The following is a 15520-nucleotide window of genomic DNA, read 5'->3' as shown; positions in this document are numbered from 1 at the left end:
TAGCAGTAGCCGAGCCGGGAAGCTAGCAGTCGCTACCGGTTAGCGCGACACGACCACCCGCTGCTGTCCGCTCGATGCTCGGCTGGGCTTCCTTTGCTTGCGCTTCAACCCACCTTGACTACCTCGTCGAGCACCGCAGTCTGCTAAAGCAGCAGCAGCAGCGGCGGCAGCGAGGATGCTGTTGTAGCTCGCTCAGCAGGCTAGCTAGGGCGTTTCTGCCATTCTGACACTGAATTTTTAATGTTCGACCCCTTTGGCATCACAACCGGCGGAGAGAGCGATGGGCTCGGGGGCCGTGGACTCGTCCCAGTGGCTGTCGGTGAAGGAAGAAACCATTTTCCTCCACGACGGGCTCATTCGGGTCACGGATCTGGCCGAACTGCCCAGTGAAATCGGAGTGTCGGAGCAGGGGGACACTGAGCAAGAGGTGGGTGGGAGACATCCCGCACACGCGCACCTGCGAATGCTTTTATATAAGACACGCGTTCGTCGACGCAGGTGTGTTCTGTCATGTGTTTTTGAGCTTGTGTTATTACTGCAGGGCTTGGCAGCAACACCCTGACCGATAACGGTGATCGCGCTAACGCACGCAGGTTTCCCGTCGTAGCGTTCGAACCGGTCTGCTCTCTATCGGAGGCTCCGTGTGATCGATACACTTCCTGTCACGTCCTCCACATGTTCCACGCTAAAGGAGTTCAAACAGCTGGGGCTTAATGACTCAATGTTGCTAAAACTGTGGGGGGGGGGGGGGCATGCTTTTAATTTGAAGGTCAAAGCTCGCAACCGGATGTGTGGTTGTGTGTGTTATTATTTTTATTTTATTTTTACTGATGATGGAAACTTAAATAACACAACGTTGTATCCTGTCAGTGCTAATCTGTGTAATAAAGCTACGACTAGTAGCATCTAACTGTCTGTGCCGCAGTGCTAACGTTAGCCAAGCTATAGCTAGCACAGATGCCTACTTATTTCTTTTGCTACATCCCTAAAAAGGAAGGATGGCGTTACTTTTTAGTATTTTATTGTATAAAATACATGCAAATCTTCATATCAGGCACTGTAACCTGCAATCAACTGGTCCCAGATCAGCTTATTGACCTTTGGTAACACACTTGCACATGTAGCATCAGTGGTTTGGTACGGTATCTCTGTCACCTGACACCGAAGGTTCAGGAACAAACAAGGAGGTTGTGAGTTCAGATCCCAGGGTGGGGCCTTCCCTGTTTGCATGTTCTCCTCCTGTTGGTTCCCCCCCTGCCTGGGTTCTCCAGCTGCGTCCAAATTATGCAAGCTAGGCCACTATCTAATTTACTCCTCACGTAGCGATCCCTAAACATAATTGAGTTCCCGCATGCTATCTGTTCTGGCTGACGTAAGCATATGTTCGAACGGCAAAGCCCCCCCCCCGTTAATGAATGAATGAATGAAACGAGCAGCGTTTGCATTTCGTCTGGATCAACAACAGAGAGGATGCAGCCACGGAGCGTTTGTGTAAACGTTTGAGTCTCTGCAGGAAGCCCTTCTGTGTCGACGCCCATCACGTTGACCTGCAGCAAAAGGACCTAATATGTATTAAATTCAACCTAAATGCAAAGCGAGGTTGCATCATACCCGGGGTAGTAGTAATACCCCGGGTATAATTCAACTTGAGCAAAAATAGCACGTGTGGGTGAGACTCATTAGCTTGACATGCTAATTTAAGCTGCAGCATGTACGAATATAGAAAGTGTGGAGTCCTAAATTAGTTTGATACTGAATTGGAAAATCTTCGCATCATTAAAGCTAAACAGAAATCGTGGTGCTGCGTGTATCTGTGTCGGCCCTCCTACGTAGGGAGGCGGGACGTTCGGCCCAGAATGCACTTCTAGATGCTCTTATTCTAGCTGGGCTGTTCTGTCAGTCCCTACATTTGGGTCTTTCTGCGCTGCTGCTGGAGGTGTTGTGATGCGGACTATTTTTATCCGCTTGCAGCACTGCTTCACAGAGCGAGGTGGAGAAGGTCCAGCCTCCAGCTCGGGAGTGTTGCTGTAACATTAGTCGCATTTCTGAACTCGAATCGATACAAATCGGGCCTGCTAAATGGTGTAATGGATCATTTTTTTCCCTGTCCGTGAGACATGGGCTGCAGAGTGTAATCAATATGTGAAATGCTGCCTAAGTGCACATGGAGCACGTTGTTTCGGTTGCGCTAGGCTGTCCCAAATGTTCCTCGCTAGCTCTGACCATTACTTTAAAGAGCAGGTTTGTTCAGGAAAAGACTCGTAGCCGCATTGTGGAAACGGTTTAAGTCTTAATGTTAAATGTTTGGAATAATCAAAGCAATTATCTTGGATTAAAAGTAAATTTTCTGCTGCATGTTTGCCAAATGTGGACACACCGGTTTTTAATTGTGCTGATGGTGCAAAGTTTAAATACATGAGAGTGAAGATGGACTTCATTCGGTTATATTGGCGTAAATATTCCCTCTGATGTCGAGGACCTCTCAATTCTCACTGCTTCGTTCCCACAGATTCTGACGTTCGAGACGAAGAACCCGGCGGAACTCGCCGAGCGTCTGCGTGCCGTCTGCGGGAATCAGAGCAATGCGTATGCGCGTCTGCTGGAGTACCGTCTCAACGCGCTGCGTGGCCTGTGGGGGGCGCAGCGGCAGCTGGCCCTGGAGGAGCAGCAGGAGCGGGAGGGGACTGGAGGCGCCGACGAGGAGACCTTGGCCTTGCTCAAAAGACAAGGTCTGCTCCAGCAACCGGAGCAGGCGCCCTTCACGTCCCGCGTCGGCCTGCTGCTGGTTTTCCCCCTCCTGCAGTCCCAGACCCGCAGCGACCCGGCGCTCTGCGGGGCGACGGCGGAGGTCCTGCTCGCTTGCCTCCGGGACTGCCAGCCGCTCAGCCTCAGCAAAGAGCCCGCCGACTGCCTCAACGGCCTGGAGGGGCTGCTCTGCTCCTGGCTGGAGGACGGGGGCCAGGACGGGGGCCAGGACGCCGGCCAGCAGCCGGGGCGGATCCTCCACACGCACCGGCAGAGGGAGAACGCCGCCGCCGCGCTCGTAGCGCTCGCCTGCGCCAGGTGAGGCCGTCACCCGCACAGCTCCCGGGGTTCCCCTGCTGGTTATTAGAATCACCAAAGAGACGCCGTGCTTTTACTTTGGAAGTCTCTCCCCGTGTTGTGTTCAGCGTCGGTGCTGCGGGAACAGCAGTGCCTGAGTCGATGCTGCGTTTGGCTCTTGTGTTTATTCCTGTGTACAAACATACAGCGCCCTGGTGCTCTGACCTCTGACCTCTGATTGCTGTTCTGCTGCAGCCCGAGCTTTCCTCTGTCCGCCGAGCTGCTCGGGAACAGAAGGAAAATGGATTATCCTTCCTCCTGCTGTGGCGTCAGCCATTATTGTACAGTCAGGAAAAGCCGTGGGGCCGGGGCAGAGGGCCCGCGGGATGGACGGGCGACCCCCCCCCCCCCCCCCACGGTACCTTTTACTGCACATTCACTCCCCCTGTGTTAGAGGGGCACGTGACCAATCGGTTGTTTTCCCTCTTGTGGAACACAAATATTAATCAGACAAACATTTTCTCTTCCTCAAAGTCCTTTGAACATCTTTGAAATGCTTTCATCACCAGAGAGATCAATAATATCAATGAATAGTCAAGTTTTAGGTGAACTTTAGCCTCATTAGCGCTTCATCGCTTTGCATGAAAGGCTCCACAACAGGAAGATAAATATTAGGATGGACTCTCCGTGTCTAGTAAAAATAAACGCGAGCTTGTTTCATGAATGGCGTCTTCGTTTTCGGGCTCTGAACCCAGCTCATCAGTGTCGCGGTTCTGAATCTCCAGATCCTTGGCTTGTTAGTAGTTCATCGCTGGATGAGGCGAAGCGGCTAATGAGCTTTCTGCAAACTAACCAGGTTGCTTTATTACACCCAGTAATTAGGGGAACGGCGTAAACGAATCTCTGCCGTTCTCCGGTGGAACATTTTCTAAAGGCGGCGCTTTGATTCCCAGAACGCTCCATTAAGACGCCGTTATTCTGAGCCGCCTGCTTTCTGTGTTCTCTGCCGTCCTCCAGGGGATCGCTGAAGACCTTCATCCACACCGTTCACCTGCTGCAGAAGCAAAGCGATCTGGGGCAGCTCCCCGTCTCAGACGTCCTCTACAGGTGAAGGCGGGATCCCGAGCTCATCCCAGACACGCTTATTGGCGACCTTCCCCTCGTGTGACCGCTCTCTTTCCCGGGTCAGGCTTTTGCTTCTGGAGGGGGGACCGGGGTCTCCGTCCTGCCTCCTCGGGGGCAAACACAGCGTGTCCTGGGGCTTCGAGGACATGCTGCCGACGCCTGATAATTCTGCTGGGGGAGCAGAGAGTAAAGGTAAAAACCCTCCGTGCGATCCGCCTCTAGATTTGTACCAAAGTTCAGCTCCGCACTTCGCCCGCCGTCCTTTTTGCTGCTTCGCCAAACGCGTCCTTGTCTCTGTCCCGTCTCCTGCAGACACTGACCTGGGACGCTGTCTCGCCACGGACGGCCTCTATCTGTATACCACTAACTCCTCTGGGAGGGGACTCAGCAAGCTGGGCTCCGGGTTACACGGGACCCTGAGGTAACGCGACACCTTCCCGTTTTCCCGTCTTTATCGTCGGCGTTCCGTAAATAGCAAGCGAGAACGATAAAAAATATCCTCTCTCTACCAGTTCTGGCATTTCCGAGGCGTTTTTAAATCCGTCTCATCCTCCCTACCCATCTTTGATCGATTGAAAGTATCCGATTTGCACCGAGACGTCTCAGAAGGACCCCGATAAATCTCTTTTTTTTGTGCTAAATGCTACGGGTTCGCTCATCGTGTGCGGTAATTCCCTCCGTTACGACATGCAACGTTTTCCTGGATGGAAATGAGGCTCTTTGGGACCCCCACTCTGCAGCGCTAGCTGCTGCTGAGCTACTAGCTGCTGCTAGCGACTCTGTGTTTGCACAGGGGATTCGTGTACTGTCGGAACGAGGAGCTGGAGCCCGGCTGGGTGGTGTTCGGCGGCGGCCGCCTCCTCCACCGTCCCGCCTCCTTCGATGCCAAGCCTCATCATCTGTGCCAGGTCGTTGACCCCTTCACCCTCCAGGTACCGTTTCCTCGCGTTTCGCCACTTTCGAACTGGTCAATACATTTCACCTTGTGATTTCAGTCGCTCGGTTTTAATATTCCATCATGCGACATTAGCGCCATGTGAGCACCCAGAGACATCTCTATGTGGGACGCAGCGAACGATGCTAACGATAAACCCAACGTGTGAATCTGTGCATCAAAGGAAGGTCCAGTCGGATTTCTTGGCTCCTAAAATCCAAGCAGCTCTTGCAGTTCCCGCTGTGCCGTTTTCAGGTGTGTCAGATTGTGCCCGTGCCGGCCCACCACTTCCCCGTGGGCAGCAGCCTGACCACGCTGCACCTCTGCTCAGACGGAACCTACCTTTACTGGGTCTGGTCGCCGGCCAGCCTCAACGAAAAGACCCAGAAAGGCCATTCTGTCTTCATGGACGTCTTTCACCTGAGCGTGAGTGCAGCGTACGAAGCCTCCGTCTCCGGCCGCGGGCCCGTTTCCCGGCTCCCCTAACGGCCCCTCCCTCTCCTGTCGAATGCGCAGGTGGCGACGGGGCTGTGCGTCGCAGACGTCCTGCAGGAGAGGGTCATCCTCGCTCGCAAGGACGGCGAGTCGTCCAAGTGCTTGAACGATCTCCTCCTGAGTCGGATGTCGCGCTTCCGGGCCTCCCATTCCGCCACGTTGGCTGCACTGACCGGCTCCGCCATCACCAACACCGTCAAAGAGGAACAGTCCGGTAGCGTATCAGCGGATAAAAGAGCCGCTGTTAGCTTAGCATGCGTGCTCTGTGAACACGAAGCTAACGCTGCTCCACGTTTCAGCGCTGAAGCTGACTGCGCTCTGTTTTAACGCCTTGCTAGCGGTCAACACGAGCTGCGGGCTCCCCCTGAAGACCCTGAGGAAGACCCCCATGTATGTCTGCGGGACGTATCTGGTGATGCTGGTCTCGCCGCCCGGGGTGTCCGGGAGCTCTGCCACGCGATCGCTGTTTGGCGGCGCCAGCAGTCTGTCGTCTCTCAAAAGTAAGAGCGCGGGCTTAAGCGTCGTGTTTCCATGGCGATGCCAACGAATCGTTCTGACGAAGTGTTTGGCGATAAAGTTTCGTTTTTTTCCACCTATGAATTTTAAACTTTTTTTGCCAGTATTAGCATCCAGCCTGGTTTTTAGCCTGGCTGACGGCCAGTTCAGCAGCCGCGCAGACCTCATCGATGCTCCCGGGAGTTCCCTCGGGAGGGGGGCCCAGGTAGCGGGCCTAGGTGAGCGGGCGCCACTTCACCAACGACCCACTTGTAGCGCAAACGCAGTTCATGTGATCTTAAATTCTCTTACCGTCGGCGATGAAGGAGCGTGCTACGACGCGCTGAACAACCTGATCTGGACCTGCTCCAGCGACTACATCGATCAGTGGTGTAACCCCGGCAACCAAGCCTTTCATCACGTCTGCCATCGGCTCGGCGTCGGCCACGTCATCGAGGAACCCAAAGGTACCGATGGAAATCACCCGAAGCGGCAGAGCGGCTTTCTGTCTTTAGCGGCGTCGGACGTGCGAACCTCTGCTCCCCGCTCCGCAGAGGAGACGGTGGCCACCGGCGAGGTGATCAACCAGCTGCTCCATCACGTCGGCGCCATGTGCATCCACCAGCTGAACCTGCTGGCGGCCGGCGGCAACGGCCCGCCCCTGGGCGCCCTGCTGGGCAAGCAGCATCCCATCGAGGCCCGCCACTTCAGCAGCATCTGCGACGTCATGGAGAAGGCCATGGTCAACGGCGACACCTGCATCATCCGCTGCGTTCTGGTGGTGTTCCAGGTCAGGCCCAACGCGGGGGGGGGGCGCACCCACAGACCCGAACGCTCGGCTCGCCTCGCTTCTGAGATTCTTGTGTTTTTAACGGTCGTTCTGACTCCCGCGTTCTCCAGGTGGTGTTTAAGTTCTTCAACCCGCAGTCGGAGCCGACCGGGGAGAGCGTGCGCCGCTCGGGCCTGCTCCTCTGGCAGCTCCTCATGGCCCCCGTGGATCAGATCGGAGCAGAGATCCAGAGGGAGGCGTGCCTCGCCATCAGGTGAGCAGCGAGCAAACCGGAAAACGCCGCCGCCGCCGCCGCCGGTTCCCCGCGTGACGAGGTCTCACAGGAAGCTGCTTCGTTTCAGCTCCGGCCTGAACACTTTGTACCAGGGAGAGGTCGAACTCGACAAACTGCTGAAGCTGGTTTTAACCGAAGGTGAATATAAAAAAAAAAAAAACTCTCCATTCAGCGCGAAAGACACGAAGCTCGACGAGTGAACCTTCTGCTCACTCGCGTGACGCGCAGGGGAACGCAACGGCGGCCTGTCCCGGCTCCGTGACGTCATCCTGACCAACCTGGCCGACCAGCTGCAGAACAATCGATTCGGCAGCGAGGAAGACGACCACTACAGGTTTTGGCCGGCCGCTCCTTCGTCACGCCTGTCGGTACCGTTGGTACGATTGTTTAAAAGACGCGCGTCCGTCTCTGGCGCAGGTTGGGCGACGAGCTGCTGCACTGCATCCTCAAGACGGTCGTCCGGGAGTCGTGCCTCCTCATCACCAAATGTCAGACCGTCGGCAGGGACGAGTTCCAGAAGCTGCTCGCCACTGTTCCGGTACGGGCAGAACCAAACGGCGTTTGTTTTCCGCAGACTGCTCTTTAACAGCCTTGGTGTGGTCGTCCCCCCCCCCGCAGGTGGTCTCACCGAGTCTGCGCTACCTCATGGCCGTTCAGAACCACCTCCTCAGCAACACCATCCTCATCCGTCCGGATGACGGCGACGACAGCGACAGCTCCCTGCAGGGGGAAACAATGAAGGTACAGGTAAACACGCCCTTTAAATAACCCTACCTGCGGCGCACGCGGAGGTTTGCTTTGTGGACAAACAGGAAGTGAATTTCTTTATTTAATGTTGTTTGTCGCTAACCATGCTAGCTGTTAGCCCCGTGTGGACGGGTCTGTGCAGCATGCCGACGGTCTGCAGGGCGCGTAGCCTCATCGGGTAATGACCCTCCTTTAGGTGCAGCCATGGAAACGGATTAATGGCGTTATACACAAAAACCATTTATTTAACTGGAAGTCAAAAAAGCGCAGGAGGAGCACGGCGGGTTTTACCACGTTAACCGATGGCAAGCGTCCAAGCGGTCCTTTTATCGGGGTCACATGGGCGGTTCCAGTAGGAGAACCGCAGTCGGATAATGAGACGGCTGTAACTTCAGTTCCAACGCACTCTCGGAGGCAGCGGTTACGTAAGTTGTGGCCTCTGTGTGTGTCCCCTCAGGAGCTGCAGAGCAGCATCCTCTCCCTAGCAACCAAGATCCTGATGGGATGCGATGAAGTGCTGGACACGCTGCAGCAGGTGACGACGGCGCTCATCGGCAGCGACATCCCGGACAGAGAAAGCAGGTAAACGTCCGAATGGAATCTCCCGTGGACGCGGGTTCTTGTTTCGTTTTTCTGCTTCGTCGAACGCGTTTCCCTCTGCAGGTTGAAGGGCTTGGAGCAGGTAACCAAGGCGACCATGCTGGGACACCTGCTGCCGGTGTTGCTCACCACGTTGATGCACCCGAACCTGCAGGCCCTCACCGTGGCCGACGCCCTCATGCCTCAGCTGGTGCAGCTGGTCCTCTACACCAGCCAGGTTAGGGAGCGCTGGCGCCGCAAAGAAGGTACGAAAGGGTGTCGTCGTTATTAAAGTGCTTATTTTGGGATGTATTCCCAGACTGCCTTGCTGCTGAAGACGCAATCGCCGCTTTTCACCGAAGAGCCTCCTCCCACGGGCGGCGCTCTGGGACAGGCGACAAAGACGTGTCCTGCCGATGACAAGTGCGTCCCTCCATTAAAAAAAACAAAACGCTCCAGAATAATTCAGAATCACATTTTAGTGAGCGAAGAATACTCTCCGGCGACTTCAGAGGATGTCATTCATTTACGTCTTCAATTTTAGAATCCTCGACGAACGGGAGGAGCCAGGTTTCCTGACCGGGCTGAAGATCCCCGCCCCGTGGGCTGCTGGGAAAACGGTCGAGACGGTGCACCCGGTGAGGGATAACTACAAGTTCAAGGAGACGGTGCACATCCCCGGCGCCCGGTGCCTGTACCTCCGCTTCGACTCCCGCTGCTCCTCGCAGTACGATTACGACAAGGTTTGGAATCGCCGCGGCGCTCGGCTGCCACGCCCCGGGGGGGGGCGGAGTTTGGTTCCTGATGATTTCTCCGATGTTCTAGCTGGTGATCTACGCCGGTCCCAACACCAACAGTCGTAAAGTCACCGAGTACGGGGGCAACACGCTGGGATACGGAAGTCGCAGCGTCCTGGGAACGGGATGGCCTAAAGACCTCGTCAAAGTAAAAGCACGTCTTCCTCCCACTCGGTCAATTCGGCGCATTCGCCTCCGCCTGAGCTCCGTTTGCCGTCGCGCTGCAGGTCGAGGGCGACACGGTGACGTTTTCGTTCGAGATGAGGAGCGGCCGCGAACACAACACCCCCGATAAAGCCATGTGGGGGTTCTCCTGCACCGTCAGAGCTCAGGTAGCGTGCGGCCGGCTTTACGTCGGCACCGAACGATCGGACGGCTAATCCCGAGGGCGCTAACTTGTTTTCCAGGAGTCTTCGGAAGACGTCTCCGGGGGCCTCCCCTTCCTGGCCGACCTCGCCCTGGGTCTGTCGGTGCTGGCCTGCTCCATGCTCCGCATCCTGTACAGCGGCCCGGCGGTGGCGAGGGAGGAGGAGGCGTGCCACGATCTGCTCTGCTCAAAGCTGCTGCAAAGGTGACCCGGCGAAACGGGAGGGATGGCGGTCGCTCGCCAGTCGTGTCCGTCGGCGAGCGTCGGCTGAGGCGGAGCGTCGGCTGACGGGCTTTGATGTTTTCGTTAGGTGCCAGTGGCAGGTGGAGGCGAACGGCGCCATCTCTCCCGCCCTCACGCCCAGCCCTTCGCCGCTGCCGCTCACCATCGAAGAGGACCGGGAGTTCACCTACCCCGCCGACGTGCTCGTCCCGCCGCCGGGCCTCACGCCGGGGGCCTATTTCGACTTGCCCCGCATCCGCCTTCCTCCGGGAATCATGGGACGGCTGCGGGAGGTGTCTGGGAGGGCTCGACCGCAATTTCGCCCGAGCATCAAGTAAGAGCGTCGGCGCCGTGATGTCACCGAACTCCTGCTTCTCGAACTCAAACGTTTTTTTTTCTGTCAGGGAGGTGATCAGGCCGGACGTGATGGAGGAGGTGATCGTTTCCTGCGTCATCAAGCACCTGAGCCTGGTCGACGCCCTTCAGTCTCTGGTCAACTACCAGTACCGCGAGGATCACGCCGAGGAGTACGACCTGGTCTGCAAGATCATGGCCGAGACGTTCAAGAAGATCAACGCCATGGAGCGCCAGCTGCAGGTGAGCGACAGGACGGGGCGCGGCGGCGTTTCATTCGGCTTGTCCGGAAGCTTCCCTGTTAACGTTTAATAAAGTACTTCCTCTTCCTGCAGGAAGTAGGATTCATTAAGAAGGACTTTTTCATTGTGTTGATGCAGGAAGTTGCTACACAGGGGGGGCATATTTACACGGCCTTGTCATGTCCGCCGACGTGATTTTTGCATATTAATAAACACCCTGCAGCGATACGAGAAACTAATGAGAATGTAGAGCAGCTGGTGAATTCAAATAAAGGCTGACCAGAGCGAGGCGGCGTCCCGAACGGGAACTCGATGGGTGCGTCTTACCGGGTCTAATTACCCCCCCCCCCCGTTGGCTTCAGAGCGTCGCCGAACTGGAACAGAAGTGGCAGAACGAGGTAGAGGAAGCCCACCAGGGGAAGCTGGAGAACAACACGCCCTTCTTCCACGACTACCACTTCTTCGAGGTATCCCGCTCCACACGCACACACACGCACACACACACACACGTTGCTGGTTCTAGACGGAAACCGTTCACGCGTTTGTTTTCTGTCGTGTCAGAACAAACTCAAGGAGCTGGAGCTGCTCTGCCCCCTGAAGGACGTCCCGCTCGATTTCAACGACTTGGAGAACGTCGTCCTCGCGCTGAGGCGAGTACTCTTAAAAGTCACCCGCGGGCCCGGGAAGCCGGTCGGCGCGGTGGCGGTTAAACCCGTCTCCGTCTGCGCCAACAGGGAGAAGTTCTTTCACGAGGTGAACACCATGCACCTTAAAAGCGGCGCCTCATTGGCCAAAACCAAGGCGCTGGTGAAGAGTCTGATGAACCGCACCGAGCTGCTGCTCCACGTCACCATCGCTCCTCACTGCAGGAGCGTCGCCGGCACCCCCGCTGGCGCTCCGGGCCCCGGTACGCGCTCGTCGGGTTGCCGCCCCGGGCCTGGTTACATCCGGTCCTGGATTTTAACGCCGAGGCTTTTTCTTGTTGCGCTAGCTTCCAAGTCCGTGTCGGACACCAAGTCGGCCGCCCCCGCGGGGAAGCAGCCGGTCTTCCTGCGCAGCATGTCGGCGCCCTCCGACCTGGAGATGATAGCGAACCAGGACTTGGAGTTCACGCATGCGTCCCAGAGGTATTTGTCTCTCTCATTTTATTTCGCTCTCTTCACGCGGGACAGTCCCGACTAACCCGGCGATGCCTTTGCTCGCCAGGAGGCGGCACCATCCCAGCAGCCATCGCAGCAGCTCCTTCACGCTGCTGCAGTCTCTGGCGGCGGAGGACAGCCGGGACAAGCCGACCTACAGCGTGCTGCTGGGGCAGCTCTTCGCCTTCATCGGCACCACCCCGGACCAGGCCGTAAGCGTCTTCCTCGCCTCGCTCGCTTCGTTTTCCCTCGTCGCCCGTCGGTGAGTTCCGCTGTCGTGAACCCCCCCCCCCCCCCCCCCCCCCAGGTGTCGAGCAGCAGCTTCCTGTCGGCGGCGCAGACGCGGTGGCGGCGCGGCAGCACGCGGAAGCAGGCGCTCGTCCACATGCGGGAGCTGCTCACCGCCGCCGTCCGAGTCGGCGGCGTCACCCACCTGGTGGGGCCCGTCACCATGGTGCTGCAAGGTGGGCCGAGGTAAGTGGGGGGGGCCTTTAACACCAGTAGCTGCGCCGCCCTCCTCCACACACCTCCACACACCTGTGCGCCCCCCCCACAGGATCGAGGAGCTGACCTGCGGCGGCATGGTGGAGCAGGTGCAGGAGGCCTTCGGGGAGACGATGACCTCCGTCGTGTCGCTCTGCGCTCGCTACCCCATCGCCTGCGCCAACAGCATCGGCTTGCTTTGCACCGTCCCCTACACCAGGCGAGAGGCTCCTCCTCCTTCCGTTGCAGGTTGAACGCCGTGCCGCCGCGCCCTCTGACTCCTCCCGCCCCCTCCCCCCCTCCCCGTTGCAGGAGCGAGGAGCAGTGCCTCGTGCGCAGCGGCCTGGTGCAGCTCATGGACAGCCTGTGCAGCTTGAGCGGTCAGAGGGAATGCAGCTCCAACGAGAAGCAGACCAGGAAGCAGAAGGTGGCCGCCATGGCGTGGGCGGCCTTCCAGGTGCTGGCCAACCGCTGCATCGAGTGGGAGAAGGTGGAAGGTGCGTCCCCCGGCTCGTCTGCCGGGCGCTTTCACCGTTATTTAGTCTTCGACACGCCGGCGACGAAGAAGCGAAACGACATTTTTACATTTTTAATAACTGAAATAAAATCTTTCAATGCGAATAACGGTCGCGATCGGCGTGCGCGCGTCTCTCCTCTCGTTGAAGGCGGGTCTACGGATGCGGTTCACTCTGGGCTGGCCCGGCAGGTGTCCAGCCTGCTGACCAATCACCTGGCCAGAGCCACGGAGTGCTGCGGGAACCAGGCGGCCGGAAACGACGCCTTGCAGACGTTCTCAGTCTGCTCAACGATCTGTCCCGGTAGGATGATATGACCCGCCCCCCCCCCCCCCCCGCCCCCATTTCCATAAACCGTGTGTTTTACGTCGTGTCTTTCGCCCTCTTGCCGTCCAGGAGCCACATCGGGAAGGCCATCCTGAGCCAGCCGGCGTGCGTCTCCAAGCTCCTGTCGCTGCTTCTGGACCAGAGGCCGTCCCCCAAGCTGGTGCTCATCATCCTGCAGCTGTGCCGCGCCGCCCTGCCCCTCATGAGCGTGGAGGATTGTGGGAACGTGGCTCTGCCGCCGTGGAGCTACTCCATCAGCACGCTGGACGCCGAGCAGCAGGACGCCAACGACCCCGCCTCCCGTATCGCTGCCTTGCTGCTGGCCAAGCTGGCGGACTACGTAGTGCCGGGTCGGTGCCGGGTTCCGTGACGGAACGGCGAAGCGTTTGAGACATCCGTTCTCTAATCTCTCATCTCCCCCCCCCCCCTTCAGGGTGCCAGACGCTGCTCTCCCCCAGCTCCTCGGAGCCGGACACCAGTCTTTCTCGGGCCGGTTCCAAAGGAGCCCCGAAGTCCGATGACGCCGGCGAGGAGGGAGAAGCGGTGGACGGGAAGCTGTCCATCTTTATTCACAAGCGAGAGGATCAGTCGTCCCACGAGGTTCTGCAGCCGCTTCTCAGGTGCGGTGTCCCGAATGGCCCGGGGGGGGGGGGGGGGGGGGCAGGGGGGGGCAGGGGGTGTCGCCTCCGAGGTTTAACGACGCCGTCGTTCGTCCTGCAGCAGCTCTGAGGGACGGCCGTTCCGCCTCGGCACCGGAGCGAACATGGAGAAGGTGGTGAAGATGGACCGGGACATGACGAAGGTACAGCCCGGGTCGAGGAGCGTTTCCTCACGCGACGAGTTCCCTCCCTACTTCCTGTCCTGGTTTCAACCCTCCTCCAGAGCGGCAGCTGTGAGGTCATCACAGAGGAGGCGTCGGCCGCCCTGAGGAAGGCCAACAAATGGGCCCAGTCGGGTCTGATCGTGAGCGTCGGCCCGGCCCGTGGAAGCCGCCGCACCGGAGACGGCTGGAGGCGTCGCCACCGGCGACAAGAAGAAGACGGCTCAGACCGCCGTTTGTCGGGACAGAAACGCCGACCTGGCCAGGTGAGTCCTCTCCACTGTGACGCGTCCCCCCCCCCCTTCACCCGTCCTGACTGCTACGTCTGCCTCAAAACAGGTCGGACCCCGTCAGGCCTTTCATCAGCGGCCACGTCGCCAACAGCATGGCCGCCGAGGTCATCGCGCTGCTGCACAGCCTCCTCACCGCCCCCGAGTCCAACGCCGCTCAGATCTGGACCAGCACGGCGGAGAAAGTAACTTTTCTTATCAATGTAACTGACGGCGCCTCGTTTCGGGCTCATCCCGTTAAAAAGCGAGTAATAATGAGCGTTTCCATCGAAACGGACGCAAAGGGGGGGACGTTCCGACGCTTGGAACTGACGGTTCCTGCTCCCGGGGGTTCTCCGTAGGTTCTCTCTCGGGCCCTGATGTTCATCCCTCAGCTGGGAAAGTACGCCGAGAGCATCCTGGAGAACGGGAGCAGCAGCGGCAGGAAGCTGGCCAAGCTGCAGGCCATCGGCAGGCAGGCGGTCGCCGCGCTCTGCGCCCTCGGGGGCTTCAAGGAGACCATCAAGATCGGCTCAGAAGTCCAGGTCAGCTAAGGGGGGGGGGGTAGCGATTCAACGAGCCCCCGGTGAACCCTGCTTCGCTCTGCAGGTGGTCGGTAAAGGAGTTCTGGGTAGCGTCGGCGCCGTCATGGCCATCAACGAGCAGGAGGGCGTCGCCACGGTGAAGTTCCCGTCCTGCGAGTACAGGAGAGGCTGCAGAACCGCCGACATCCTGACCGTTCCGATATCGCGGCTCTGCACGCCCCGCTCTGAGGTACGCGGCGTGGGCGTCGAACCCAACACGGCCTTCGTTGTCTTCATGTAAGCTTGAATGGAGCATGCGTGTGTGTGTGTGTGTGTGTGTGTGTGTGTGTGTCCCGGCAGGCCCTCCCCCTCTACAAACTCTCCATCACGGAAAAGGTGGTGCAAGCGGTGCAGTCCATGCTGCTGCCACAGGAGGGCAGTCTCTCCATTCACTCGTGCTTGCCGGCGGCGGGCGACGGCTCCAGCCCCGTCATGGCCGCCGTGCGGCTTCTGGCTGAGATCAGAACCAGGTAAAAGTCCAAGCGGCCGCTCTCCGCCCGGACCCGTTCGGCGCTGTGACGACGCGAGGCTCCTCCTCCTTTCAGGGCGTGTCTGGTGATGGCGCAGCTCCTGGAGGACAGCTCCTTCTGCGAGGAGTTCATCCAGCAGTGTCCCGCCGCCGTGGAGGTCCTCAACCTGGTCGCGCAGGAGTGCAGCCCCGGTGAGACGCCGCGCGCACGCCGAGCCGGCGCCCGGCGCCCGGGAACCCGTGAAATTAGCCGCTGATTGCGGCGTCCTCTCCCTCGCAGGCGAGCGTCTGGGCATGGTGGAGGCTCAGTGCGAGCGAGTGAGGACGCTGTACCGGGACTGCGCTCGGCCCCCTCCGCCGCCGCTGCAGACCGACAGGCGCCAGGTGAGGGCTGTCTGGGTTCGATGCCCCCCCCCCCCGCCCCCCCACTCAACGCTCCTGCTCTTTTTCT

The 15520-nt window shown here is 58.7% G+C and overlaps 1 protein-coding gene across 1 annotated transcript in view; it reads left to right on the top strand.

The window, feature by feature from the left end:
• The first annotated feature begins 280 nt into the window (after nt 1-280).
• LOC137918181 (probable E3 ubiquitin-protein ligase HECTD4) overlaps nt 281-15520 on the top strand; it is a 23623-nt gene continuing 8383 nt past the window's right edge. The window contains 47 exon segments of the mRNA XM_068760937.1: nt 281-427; nt 2510-3063; nt 4060-4149; nt 4232-4359; nt 4480-4588; nt 4961-5099; nt 5357-5527; nt 5618-5810; nt 5935-6096; nt 6217-6330; nt 6418-6558; nt 6646-6881; nt 6992-7134; nt 7223-7293; nt 7384-7489; nt 7573-7693; nt 7774-7902; nt 8360-8484; nt 8566-8719; nt 8801-8904; nt 9026-9224; nt 9307-9426; nt 9506-9610; nt 9686-9849; nt 9956-10201; nt 10272-10464; nt 10826-10930; nt 11025-11113; nt 11198-11370; nt 11455-11590; nt 11670-11814; nt 11910-12076; nt 12159-12305; nt 12398-12582; nt 12751-12867; nt 12870-12903; nt 12997-13277; nt 13361-13547; nt 13648-13729; nt 13810-13905; nt 13907-14013; nt 14087-14222; nt 14379-14561; nt 14626-14790; nt 14901-15070; nt 15146-15261; nt 15350-15453. Coding sequence (XP_068617038.1) covers nt 281-427; nt 2510-3063; nt 4060-4149; nt 4232-4359; nt 4480-4588; nt 4961-5099; nt 5357-5527; nt 5618-5810; nt 5935-6096; nt 6217-6330; nt 6418-6558; nt 6646-6881; nt 6992-7134; nt 7223-7293; nt 7384-7489; nt 7573-7693; nt 7774-7902; nt 8360-8484; nt 8566-8719; nt 8801-8904; nt 9026-9224; nt 9307-9426; nt 9506-9610; nt 9686-9849; nt 9956-10201; nt 10272-10464; nt 10826-10930; nt 11025-11113; nt 11198-11370; nt 11455-11590; nt 11670-11814; nt 11910-12076; nt 12159-12305; nt 12398-12582; nt 12751-12867; nt 12870-12903; nt 12997-13277; nt 13361-13547; nt 13648-13729; nt 13810-13905; nt 13907-14013; nt 14087-14222; nt 14379-14561; nt 14626-14790; nt 14901-15070; nt 15146-15261; nt 15350-15453 — 7089 coding nt within the window.

The sequence above is a fragment of the Brachionichthys hirsutus genome, chromosome 4 (assembly GCF_040956055.1).
Source record: "Brachionichthys hirsutus isolate HB-005 chromosome 4, CSIRO-AGI_Bhir_v1, whole genome shotgun sequence".
NCBI lineage: Eukaryota > Metazoa > Chordata > Actinopteri > Lophiiformes > Brachionichthyidae > Brachionichthys > Brachionichthys hirsutus.
The sequence above is the reverse complement of the archived record's forward strand: the minus strand, read 5'-3'. Positions and strand labels throughout refer to the sequence as shown.